This window comes from Crinia signifera, chromosome 7 (genome assembly GCF_055691185.1).
Source record: "Crinia signifera chromosome 7, ASM5569118v1, whole genome shotgun sequence".
Classification (NCBI taxonomy): domain Eukaryota; kingdom Metazoa; phylum Chordata; class Amphibia; order Anura; family Myobatrachidae; genus Crinia; species Crinia signifera.
Genome location: NC_139223.1, coordinates 60,686,474 through 60,698,143, shown reverse-complemented (window position 1 = coordinate 60,698,143; position 11,670 = coordinate 60,686,474). Strand labels below are relative to the sequence as shown.

The 11,670-nt window shown below is 40.7% G+C and overlaps 1 protein-coding gene across 1 annotated transcript; it reads right to left on the bottom strand.

The window, feature by feature from the left end:
* Window positions 1–220: 220 nt before the first annotated feature.
* On the bottom strand, window positions 221–9,215 carry LOC146019466 (parvalbumin, thymic CPV3-like). The gene is made up of 5 exons (XM_083151995.1): window positions 9,152–9,215; window positions 8,532–8,599; window positions 5,555–5,687; window positions 1,566–1,675; window positions 221–371 (listed from the first exon to the last, which is right to left on the bottom strand). Exons 2-5 carry the CDS (start codon window positions 8,590–8,592, stop codon window positions 346–348), a joined length of 330 nt encoding a protein of 109 aa, XP_083008121.1. The 5' UTR covers window positions 8,593–8,599; window positions 9,152–9,215; the 3' UTR covers window positions 221–345.
* Window positions 9,216–11,670: the final 2,455 nt, after the last annotated feature.

The following is an 11,670-nucleotide window of genomic DNA, read 5'->3' as shown; positions in this document are numbered from 1 at the left end:
GCCATAATAAAATGTATTTTCTGTAGCGCAGACAAATTAGTGTTTTCAATTTATACTTTTTTGCACAACAGTAACACACAATCACAGTGACACAGTTATGTCATGGTATATATGTTTTTATTGGTTTGTTAGTACATTCAGAGACGGTTAGTGCATACCACATGAAACAATACCAACATTCAGAAGATCCACCAAGCTTACTCATCGTGATCACTTTGTTCACTTGCCGAGATGGGAGATGGATGATGACAAAAGCGAATGTGAAGCGTAGCTCTATGACCTTGCACGCCTTGTTTCCACTGTAAGACCACTGAGCCCTGTACACCACCGGAGTCTGCACTGTGCTTAGGAATGAACCATTTCCTGGAATTCTATCAGTGCAAGAGACAAAAGATGTATTATTTGTATATTATAATTCATAATATTAAACTAAAGTAATTAATGTAAGCTAAATGTACCTAGAACATTTATGTTAGGCTGGTTACACGCAATGGATTGGCTGGCTGCCTGTTGGACCCACTAATCCAGCGTTTTGGTTAGTGTTCTGCACAGACACTTACCAACCCGCCTTTGAACATGTAAGCCCATAGGAACTGGTAGTAACATCATTGTAGCCCATACACACAATCAGATGTAGCAAACATCTGTATTGTATATCTGCAGCTGCCGTGCTTCACAGCTGGTGTGCTATGTCTTAGAAGTACATTGTTCACAAACATATCGGGTGTACACATGAGCCGATGGGCAGGCTGTATGAACGATATATCACATACTATAATGTGTTCCCAGAAATAGAGAAGGGGTTGGGAATTCAACTCAATGTGTATTAAGGTTTGACAATCATTAGCAGCCAAGACTCCACATGATTTGTATTAGTTTTCTGTGGGTGAATGATTGGACTTCCTCCCTTGGTATTGCGTGCCTCCAGGGTAAAACTACCCTGCTGCCCCTGATCCAGACCTATGACATCACATGCTCTGGGGGTGGTGCGTGAATAACCAACTGTGTCATAATGCTTTCTGCTAGGTTAGGGACTTGCAGAATATTGGGGTCCCATGACGATGGGCTGCAAGCTTAAATGTTTTGATCAAAATCCCACATTTTATTTGCTATATACAAAGAGATTTGCAGTATATTTGTTAGCACTATTGCAAATGTCTTTCTGTTTAGTAAAAATGCAGATGGAGCGCCTCTCAGACAGCGGCGGTGCTCGCAAGATTGCCCCCGCTGGCGAGATGGCACTCCATCTGACTCACGTGCGTCCCAGTTACCGTGCGGCTGGGGACGCGAACCCTACCCATCTCCGCTTCAGGGAGATGGGCAGGATTAGGGGGGAGCGGGGAGGGGGGGCAAGCGGCGAGGACCGGGGGGAGCTGCATGCGCGTCCCCTTCCGGCGGCTAGCGGTTGGCAATCCGACCGCCAGCCCCCGGATGGAAGAGGCCGGCTCCATCTGTATATGGCATTGAAATTGCCATGCAGCTTGTAGCAGGTGTAATTTCGGTAAACCATTTTTTGTGTGTCATAAAGCTGTGTTATTTTTATACTTCATTATTGTTACACTCACCATCTGCCCCAATTTTCCCATCTCCGTCATGGTCAGCTGCTGCCATAAAGTCTCTAGTCTCTGTGCAAGTCAGTTCTCTGGCGCTTGGATCAAAACGTTGGAGGAAAAACCTTAGAAAAGCAGAAATCACTATTATCACCTTAGTTGAGCTGTTGCAGAGCGTTAGATATTTTGCGACACACAATGCCAGTTTTACACTCTGAGAAAACAATGGTGAAACAGTGGCATATGCACCTGCTTTACACCCATAAATGATGCCTGATAGTGAGTTAAAGCTTATCCTAATTATACACACTACAGTACTATACAAAGGTTGAGTATCCCTTATTCAAAATGTTGAGGGCCAGAATAATTTTGGATAATGAATTATTCCGTATTTCAGAATATTTTTATTTTTCAATTATTTATCTTGAGGAATCTTGCATTTATGTTGTACAAACACATCAAACAAATGAAATAAACACAAATATATTTTATTTGTGCATAAAACAAGGTTTCAAAACATGAAACAAAGTTTGTGTACTATCTCAGATACTGAATTTAAATGCCAAGCAATCATTGTCTTGCACATATATAGTGCCAGTTACATATCATGTCCTCAGTAGTGCTGTTACAGATGTCCCCAGTAGTGCCAGTTACAGTACATATCATGTCCTAAGTAGTGCTGTTACAGATGTCCCCAATAGTGCCAGTTACAGTACATATCATGTCCTCAGTAGTGCTGTTATAGATGTCCACAGCAGTGCTTTTAGCAAAAATTTCACTTTCTGGAATGTATGGTTTTCAGAACAGGGTTGCCGACTCTTCCGGAATGTCCGTGAGACTCCCGGAATCTTGGGGCATCTCACGGACACCCGGAAGAGGGCCCTCTTCTCCCGGAGCTGCCTCTTCGCTTCTGCAGTGTGTATTGCGCATGTGCGATGACGGTGCGGCGTCATCGCGCAGGTGTCCGTGATGTGTACTGCGCATGTGCAATGACGATGTGCCGTCATCGCGCATGCGCAGTACACATCGCGGAAGCACAGAGGACGCACAGCGGCAGCATAGTGAAGACGCTGCCAGACTGCGGCGCTAGAAAAGAGTTAGCCGGGACTGAAGATGCTGCCAGACTGCGGCGCTAGAAACGGGTCATCAGCCGGGAGTGAAGACGCTGCCAGACTGCGGAGAGAAGTGAACTGCGTGTACGTAGTATTCATTGGCTCTCCTCACTGGCTCTCCTCACTGGGTCTCTGCACTGGCTCTCCTCACTGGGTCTCTTCACTGGGTCTCCTCTATGCTACGTTCCATGTAGACAGCCCATGCTTCCCTCACCCCTCTCCTCACTCTCATCCTCCTCTCCCTCCTTGTAGTAGTCTAGCTTCCTCCCTCCTCCTCCCCATCTGAGTATTACTTCATGCTTTGATAATGTAAGTTTTGGTATAGGGGAGATATAACCTGTCAGATACAAATGATTTGAACCCTCACAGACCTGATGGATTGCAGGAACCTGGCTTCTGCCTGCTTGCAGAGACCTTGCAGGTGCAAAATCACTTACTGCAGTCGAAATTGGGGTTTGGGATTTATTAATAAATAAATGACATATACAATAGGGAGTAGCAGTTACCTGCAGTTTGCAATGTTGCTATATGCTTCATAAATATAATCCAAGGTTACATCAATAGAACTTTGTATAGAGGCCATCAGCTACTCTGTAATGGCTGTTTCAGGGGAAGAAGGATTTCCTATGACTGCAGCTTGCGTAGTAAGTAATCGTATCAGCACTATCCAATGACCTGACTTTCTGTTCCTTATTGCTGGAAATCCCGTGATATGATGTGCATGTTTGATGCATCACAAGGCTTGCCCCCTGGCATTGCAAGGCCCGCCCCCTGGTATCACAAGGCCAACCCCCGGCGTCGCCAGGCCCACCCCCTGGCTGTTACTTTTCTCCTTGAAATGATTTTTCAAAAGTAGGCAACCCTGTTTCAGAATAATTTGGATAGTGAATATTTGGATTAGGGATACTCAACCTGTAGTACAATGTAGGAGACAGTCTATGCCTGGACAAACAGTCACATTTATCATGTAAAATACAATATAAAGTCTACCTAAGTCCAATGAAATACATACTCCTGTCCCTTTAATAATTCAAATAGAGCCAGCACGGATGGTGTAATGGTTAGCATTACTGCCTCACAGCGCTGTGGTCACGGGTTTGATTCCCACTATTTCCCCTTTATTATTAAGAATAAAAAAAAAATATATTTTTGTATTTAATAATTTTCTATCCATATTTATTCCCAAGACGCAGTGTTCACTTGTTTTTTTCTTTTTATTCTCTGTGGTTGGGACTGCCAATCTCATTGAACACTTGCAGCAGGGATATCTAGAGGATAGTGTATAAATCAACATAATATTCATAACCATCTGTATTCACTTACTACATTATCATTTATTTGACTTAATCCTAGCGCCAGGAGGATAAGTGTCTATTGACACTACACAATTGTTTCTCGTTTCCATTTCTCGATTCCCACCATGGCCCTGACTGTGCAGAGTTTGTATATTCTCCCGTGCTTGCGTGGGTTTACTCTGGGTACTCCGGTTTCCGCCCACAATCCAAAAATTTACTGGTAGGTTAATTGGCTCCCAACAAAACTAACTCGAGTGAATGTGTGTGCGTGTACATGTGGTAGGGAATATAGATTGTAAGCACCACTGGGGCAGGGACTGATGTGAATGTTCAAATATTCTCTGTAAAGTGCTTCGGAATATGTGTGCGCTATATAAGAAACTATTAATAAATAAAATAAAATGGTGGACTGATTGCAAAAATCAATTACATACTGCTGATAGACCACAACAGTCACACTAAAAAAAATTTGATTAACTATTATTCAATGTGTGCCAATATTGCCGACAGAATTATCAACACACACCTGTGTGTCCATGTGCCCATTTTCAGACACACTGAAGACAAGCAAATTCTGCTTTTTTTTTTAATTCAATCATGTCATATTTCAAAAAAGCCTATCCAGGGTGTATCTGCAATAAAGCAATTTGGGCACCTTGCTTCAGGCAGCAGACTGGCGCTAGCAGAGGGGTTAACAGTTATTTTAGTTATCCCAATAGATCAACTGCCACAGTGCTCCTGATACTGACTGCAGGAAGAAGCATAGCAGTGATACATCTTAAGCTGGGTAAACACTATATTGGAATTTTTGACCACTCACCATGATCATTGAATCAAGTGTATGTCCAACCCATTGCTTACTGCTTTCATTCAGTGAATTGTCCTATTACATTTCCCTGTCATACAGTGGAATGGTTTACATGTGTGCGGTGGGTCACACTGTCTGAAAGTAGGTATCCGGCTTTATGGAAGCCAATCATTGAGCTATTTTTCCTGCAGCTACAGTAGTATAAGTCCCAGTGATTGGCTGTGATGGGATCATGATCAGCATGGGCCACTATTGTGAAAGACTGCATCCTGTAAATCCTACCATGCTGAGAAGCTCAATTAAAAATGTTATTTAAATGAATTAACCCCCAAATAATTGCGAATGGTAACAGCAAGTGAGCTCACACATTTGCAAGGCTGAAATCAGCCCGAATCGGCTCAAACTTGCTTAGACCTTTATGGGGTAGCAAGCACTTTTGTAGTAGTTTGGCCACCGTAAAGTGTGGCTACTGCTACAATAACTGGTACCCACTAGATCATCACGGATAACTGGATTGACACCATTGAATCCCATTAAAAAAAAGGAGGAAACAAAATAATAATACATAAACAAGATGACTGGATTGCATGTTGTCATTTATATTGGTTTAGAGTATTGTGATTAGTTTTTGAGGCGCTACTGAATAAGTTCATGCTTAATAATGACAACAGGTTATTTCCAACTTATAACTTTAACTTATAAGTTAACTTTGCAACAATATCACCATTCTTTATGATACAGTGTAAAAAATACATCAAATATAATATTATTACTATAGAAATGTCTCACTTGAGTTCTTCTTCTTCAATAAATCCACTCTGATCATTATCTAGGACCCGGAAGACATCTTTCACTTGGCTGGCTGTCTTCTTAGTCAGCCCACAGGTTTGGAAAAATTTCTTATAGTTGAAGGAGTCGGCAGCTGAAAATAATTGCGTATAGTCAGTAATGATGCTGTGAGTTTTAGGTCATCATGTAATGTGTTATGGTCCGTAGAAATATTTTCAACAATTAAATGAATGGTCTATTGATTCATTTTAAAATAAAAGAATGTGCCGTTCTTGGTTTTGTTGCATTGAAGGGCTTTAACCAACAGCCAAAAGGTCTTGTTCACTGTGCAACTTAAATTTATTACATACAATCATCAAGGTATAGTATTTATCTGAAATTACTACTAAATAACATGCCATTTACAGAGAAAGGATTCATAATTCAGTCTGAGGGGTCTATGTACTAAGCATTGGAGAGAGACAGTGACGGATTAAGCACGGGGCGATAGGGGCGGTCGCCCCGGGGCCCCCACACATAAGGGGCCCCCACACCGGCACTGCTGCCAGTGTGGAGCTCCTGTCACCCAATGCTTGAGCAGCAAGATCGGGGAGTGCAGGCGGGCTGTCGCAGCGCAGACGGGAGGGGGTCCCCGCAGCAATATGGGCAGTCTGCGACAGGATTCCTGCCGCAGATGGGAAGTCAGTGGCGGGGTCCCTGCAGTGGAGGGAACTAGTAGCGGTATTGGCTACTAGTTCCCATCTGCTGCCGGAACCCCGCCGCTAACTTCCCATACACTGCAGGGACCACGGCGCTGACTGCTCAGACCACTGCAGGGACCCCCAGTGCTGCCCAGGTACCAACCTCCCCGGAGGGGAGGATGTGTCTGCAGTGTGTGTGTGTGTGTGTGGGGGGGGGGGGGATGTGTGCGCAGGGGGGGGGATGTGTCTGTGGGGACCCCCACAATTTTGTTGTCCAGGGCCCCCACAGACCTTAATCCGCCCCTGGAGAGAGATATAGATGGAGATAAAGTACCCACTAACCAGCTCCTGTTATTTTTTTAAGCACAGCCTTTAACATAGCTATTAAGCTGGCCATACAACTAAAGATTTATTGTCCAATCTGGCTGGTGTAGAGTTGACAAAGTTGTGAAAGTTGATCCTCAGCTTCCACATGATGATGATGAGAATATATGTAGCTTCCTAATTGACTAGAGTTGAATTTGAGTAAAGTTTTGAAAGCAGTCGCATGTACCAGAAGTTATATATTTTACAATTTGTGAACCTTTGAATAAAATGCTAAACTAGATTGAATATTAGCATTTATTGTTATATGATTTATTTGTTATGCCTCAAAACAAAAAATATATATTTTTGAACTTTTTGTATACCTCTTTGAATTGCAACACAAAAAGCTTAAATTATCCTTAGGATGGTGTAATAAATGTATGAATTTAAATGCTGTTAAAAGTTCTTCACTAATTTCATTATAGATTATGTTTTATACTACAGTTGATCCGTTAGTGTCTCTCACTGCATCATTTAAAGTGCAAATAATTAAACAAGTGGACTTACTGTAAATTGTATTACAGTATGTATAATGTATTATGTATTATGTAGTATTTTACAAATTCAATACAACTCTAACCAAGGGCGTAACTACCATATGTGAAGGGAATGCAGCTGCTAAGGGGCCCACCTTCTCAAAGTAACATGTGCTTTATGCATTTTTCACAATTAGGAGGTAAATAGGGGCCCTTACAAACTTTTGCTATGGGGCCTACATATATCTAGTTACGCCACTGACTTTAACACATTCTCAACCTAACTATGCGCCTCTACACTTTGGAAGTAAACCAATGCAACCACGAGGAAAACACAATGGACTAAATGTAATTTCCTCATTTTCATGCGGAATCTGTTGATATGTCAGTAAATTAGTCACAAGATTTAAATGAGCAATTTTTTAAATCAAAAACAGTTTCACTGGAGATAAAAGTTGCTTTAAGCTTGTGGATATGTTGGTAAATCATCAGCACTTTTTTGGAACCTGCAGGCTATTCCGTTGGCCTATAAACTTCATCCAGAAAATTATCTGTATGGAAACAACTATATGGACTAAGCATTGTAAAAAAATATTGTTCGCTTTTTATTCTGAAACTTGAAGATTTAAATTAATTTGCACGATGTTTTTTTTTTTAAATTATTATTAATTAAATAAATATTTTTTTTATATATCCTTAACTCTTAAATGGCATTTTTAATTTGAATAATTTTGCAAGTAGCATTTCATTAAGATATTGTTTATGCTAATATAAGTACATTTATTTTTTAATTATATATTTTTTAAGCTATCATTAAGCTATCAGAAATTGTGAGTTTATATTAAAGTAATTGAATTGAACACAATTGTATATTAAGTAGTCTATACATACTGAATATAACACTATATATGAAACATTTTAATTATGGTTAGCCAGAAAATATTTAACATATTTTACCTAAAAGTATGTTTTTATTGCTTTGTACCACACTGTGTGTTTGTCAACCTCAATCAGCAACACTTAAACCGGCTACACACTAGACATCATTTTGAGTGACGGACAAGTCATTCAAAACATCCTAATGAGATCTCTGATGAAATTCCTCATCATACATGCAGCTCAATCAAACCCGTCCGTCCGTCACTCTGTCACTGCCAACATCGTCAAGATTGTTTGCCCTTGACAATGCCGGTTTCTTGGTCTGGTCCCATCTCCTGCGATGTCGTGCTGGATAAACATTATTTGGTGTGTACCCAGCATTACATGATATCAAAACAAAATCACAACAGTTCTGCATAATCAAAGGGGAAAATATCATGCTTAATATTAATAATATTACAAAAAAGCATTGCCAGGACCATTATAATTGGTCCTGTCACAGTGTACTGTTACTTTATTATTATTATTATTATATTATTTAATAACAGACAAAGGTAAGGTACAACCAGTTTTTACCTTGGCACTCCCTCAGAGCAGCCGCAATGTCAGAAGCACTGAGTAAATCTTTAAGGCTCATCTTTTATCTGTTAATAAAATCATTGTTAAAAAAATTGAGTTCAGAAAATTGTGAAAGGTTTCAAAAATTTGAGACAAAAAAATATTTTTCACAAAGGTCACCAATCAACAATACATAAAGCAAGTCTCATTATACAGTTTATAATACAACAATCTATTATAATCTAGTATTGAAGCCCTGCATTTTTTAAAGTTAAATTTGGAATGTAACAGTATTTAAAAAAAAAAAAAACATTTATACTACTTATATTAAGGAAACACAGAAGGGCCTATCTATGTCTAAATAGAAAATAAAACCTAAATAAATCTAAAGATACAAAAAGTGTCATTTAGTTAATTAAGTTACAGTGACATTTTAAAGGTGATACATCTGCTTTGAAAACACTAATATTTGTAAGATAACGCATACAACCGTTATAGCCGATAAAGTAAGAGATGCAAATATCTGATATTTAAGTAGATCAATATATTATTTAAAAAGTATCCGTGTTTTCAGATCCATCAAATAATGTTAGCTTTGGAAACAAGATAACCATTGGACAATAAGAGTTAAAGTTTACCTTGTGTTGTCCTCGGAGAAGGTCCTTGAAAAGATACAGAAGACATGTAAGGTGATAGAACTGGGGATGGACAGAAAAAGTGTGGTTTATATAGGATGCACCAGGTGACAATATGTGTTACTTGGGTTACCAATTCAGGGATCAAGTGCACGATATGGTGACAAGCTCATGTTTCTTACCTAACTAATCAACCTCTCCTATTCATACCTGTGCAGAATTTACATAATACAATTTCATTTCACAAATAATGCTTTATGTCCACACACAAAAGTCATCACTAGGGAACTAAAACACAACAAAGGTTTCATATGTATCAATTATTTTGTCTAGAATGACACTAAGTTTTTATCATTGCTGGCTTTGCTGGATACCCTTTAACCTGCCCTTACACTTGAAAACCTGAGAGCACTGAATAAAATATATGTCTTAAGGAAATGTATTTGTTATGACAAATTGCATGAAGTAGAGAGGGATGCACTTAAGTGTGTGCTATGTATCTTGCATTAAATCATGATGCGTACGTGCATAAATGGGTGCAAGCATATTATTGTGCAACCACACCTGCCAGCAGCTGGATAGGTGGGACATAGGGGAACGGGTCTTTCTCACGCAGCTCAGCATAGCAAAGGCGCAGCTATACATATGTGGCTATGCCGTCATGACATCAGGTGCAAATGCTGCAGATATGGAGAAAGACGGAACCTAACTGTTATTATAAGCACATATCTGATCTGCCATTTGTTATTATTAATGCTTTCTCAAAGACTTGGATCCCTATGGAGGCCACATGACTCCCATGTAGTATAATACTTTTCTGATTTATTAAACTGTCAATTATGCTGTGTTCTCACTGCGAGTGAGAAATACACGGCTTTTCCCCGGCACTGAAATGCCGGGGACTGCCGCGCTGGACCCCCGTTCTCACTGCAAGGCAAATTCCCGGGTGAAGAAGTTCTACCCGGGAATTTGCCTTTTAACACAGGTTTTTCGGCAGTGTGAACGGGTCAACCTGTGTCTGCATACACGGATCTCAGACACGGGTAAAAAGAAGGGTTTTACCTGTGTCTGAGATCCGGGTATGCGACCCGTTCTCACTGCCACTCCCGTGTTAAAAGGAAAATTCCCGGGTCTAAATGCTAGACCCGGGAATTTGGCTGCAGTGAGAACGGGGTATTACACATTACAGCAACTCAGAAAGATATAGAATTAATATCACATAAAAGATTGAGATAAAAATTGCAAGTCTTACTTCTAGTATAGGCTGTCTCTTCTGCTTAATTCCAGATAATAGAGTTCAGGTAGGTGGATGGAAGGTAGAATGGGAGGAAGATAGGGTGGGAGGAAGATAAGGTGGAAGGAAGGTAAGGTGACAGGAAGCTAGGGTGAGAGGAAGGTAAGGTGGAAGGAAGGTAGGGTGAAAGGAAGGTAGGGTGGATGGTAAAGTGAGAGGATGGTAGGATTGGTAAAGTGGGAGGATGGTAGGATTGAAGGAAGGCAGGGTGGGAGGAAGGTAAGGTGGGAGAAAGGTAGGGTGGGAGGAAGGTATAGTGGGTGCAAGGTAGGGAGGGAGAAAGGTAAGGTGGGAGGAAAGTAGGGTGTGAGGAAGGTAGGGTGGATGTAGGTAGAGTGGGAGGATGGTAGGATTGAAGGAAGGTAGGGTGGGAGGACGGTATGGTGGATGGTAAAGTGGAAGGATGGCAAGATTGGTAAAGTGGGAGGATGGTAGGATTGAATGAAGGCAGGGTGGGAGGAAGGTAAGGTGGGAGGAAGGTAGGGTGGGAGGAAGGTATAGTGGGAGCAGGGTTGGGAGGAGAAAGGTAAGGTGGGAGGAAGGTAGGGTGGATATAGGTAGAGTGGGAGGATAGTAGGATTGAAGGAAGGTAGGGTGAGAGGAAGGTATGGTGGGAGGAAGGTAGGGAGAGAGCAAGGTAGGGAGGGAGGAAGGTGGGGTGGGTTTCCTTACCATTTGCAACTATGTAGGTTTCTAGCAACAGAGAAACGTATATTTGAAGAAAACAGTGTCTTCTCTGGTATTCGCTATTCATGGATATCATATGGTCTAGGAGAAACCTGTTTTTGTAGGAATAGAACCAAGGTCATCATCATACAACAAGGGTTCAATCAGATTTCTGCCACCGCAGAATGACAGCCATGCCAGCATCCGCTGCCTGTATATCTCTGGCACGGTATGTTCATTTTTTTATATACTGTATACTTTCTGGGTAAAATTTTAACCTAATGAGCTTTAATCAATAAAACTGTTGTGTAACCAGTTGACACTATTTTATCTATTGTTCTAAATCTGTGTATTCATTGGGATGAAAACTTTAATGCATACATTTTACGGTAAACAAATCTAAAGTCTAAACGTCTAACATTACTAGAGATCATAGGATGATATTACATTTTTTTCTGCATACCGCACTTATTATGGTCAGGTTTAGCAACGCATTTGCAGATTTCCGTTCACAACCCCCAGGGGTAGTGAGAAGATATGCTTGTAAAAAACAATTGAATAC

Bases quoted from the DNA above. Each gene is read 5' to 3' on its own strand.
- LOC146019466 (XM_083151995.1), bottom strand. From the start codon at position 8,592: ATGAGCCTTAAAGATTTACTCAGTGCTTCTGACATTGCGGCTGCTCTG. The intron at 1,676-5,554 runs GTGAGACATTTC...TGCTTTTCTAAG, and splicing joins ATTGAAGAAGAAGAACTCAA to GTTTTTCCTCCAACGTTTTG. The intron at 372-1,565 runs GTGAGTGTAACA...TTGCACTGATAG, and splicing joins TGGGAAAATTGGGGCAGATG to AATTCCAGGAAATGGTTCAT.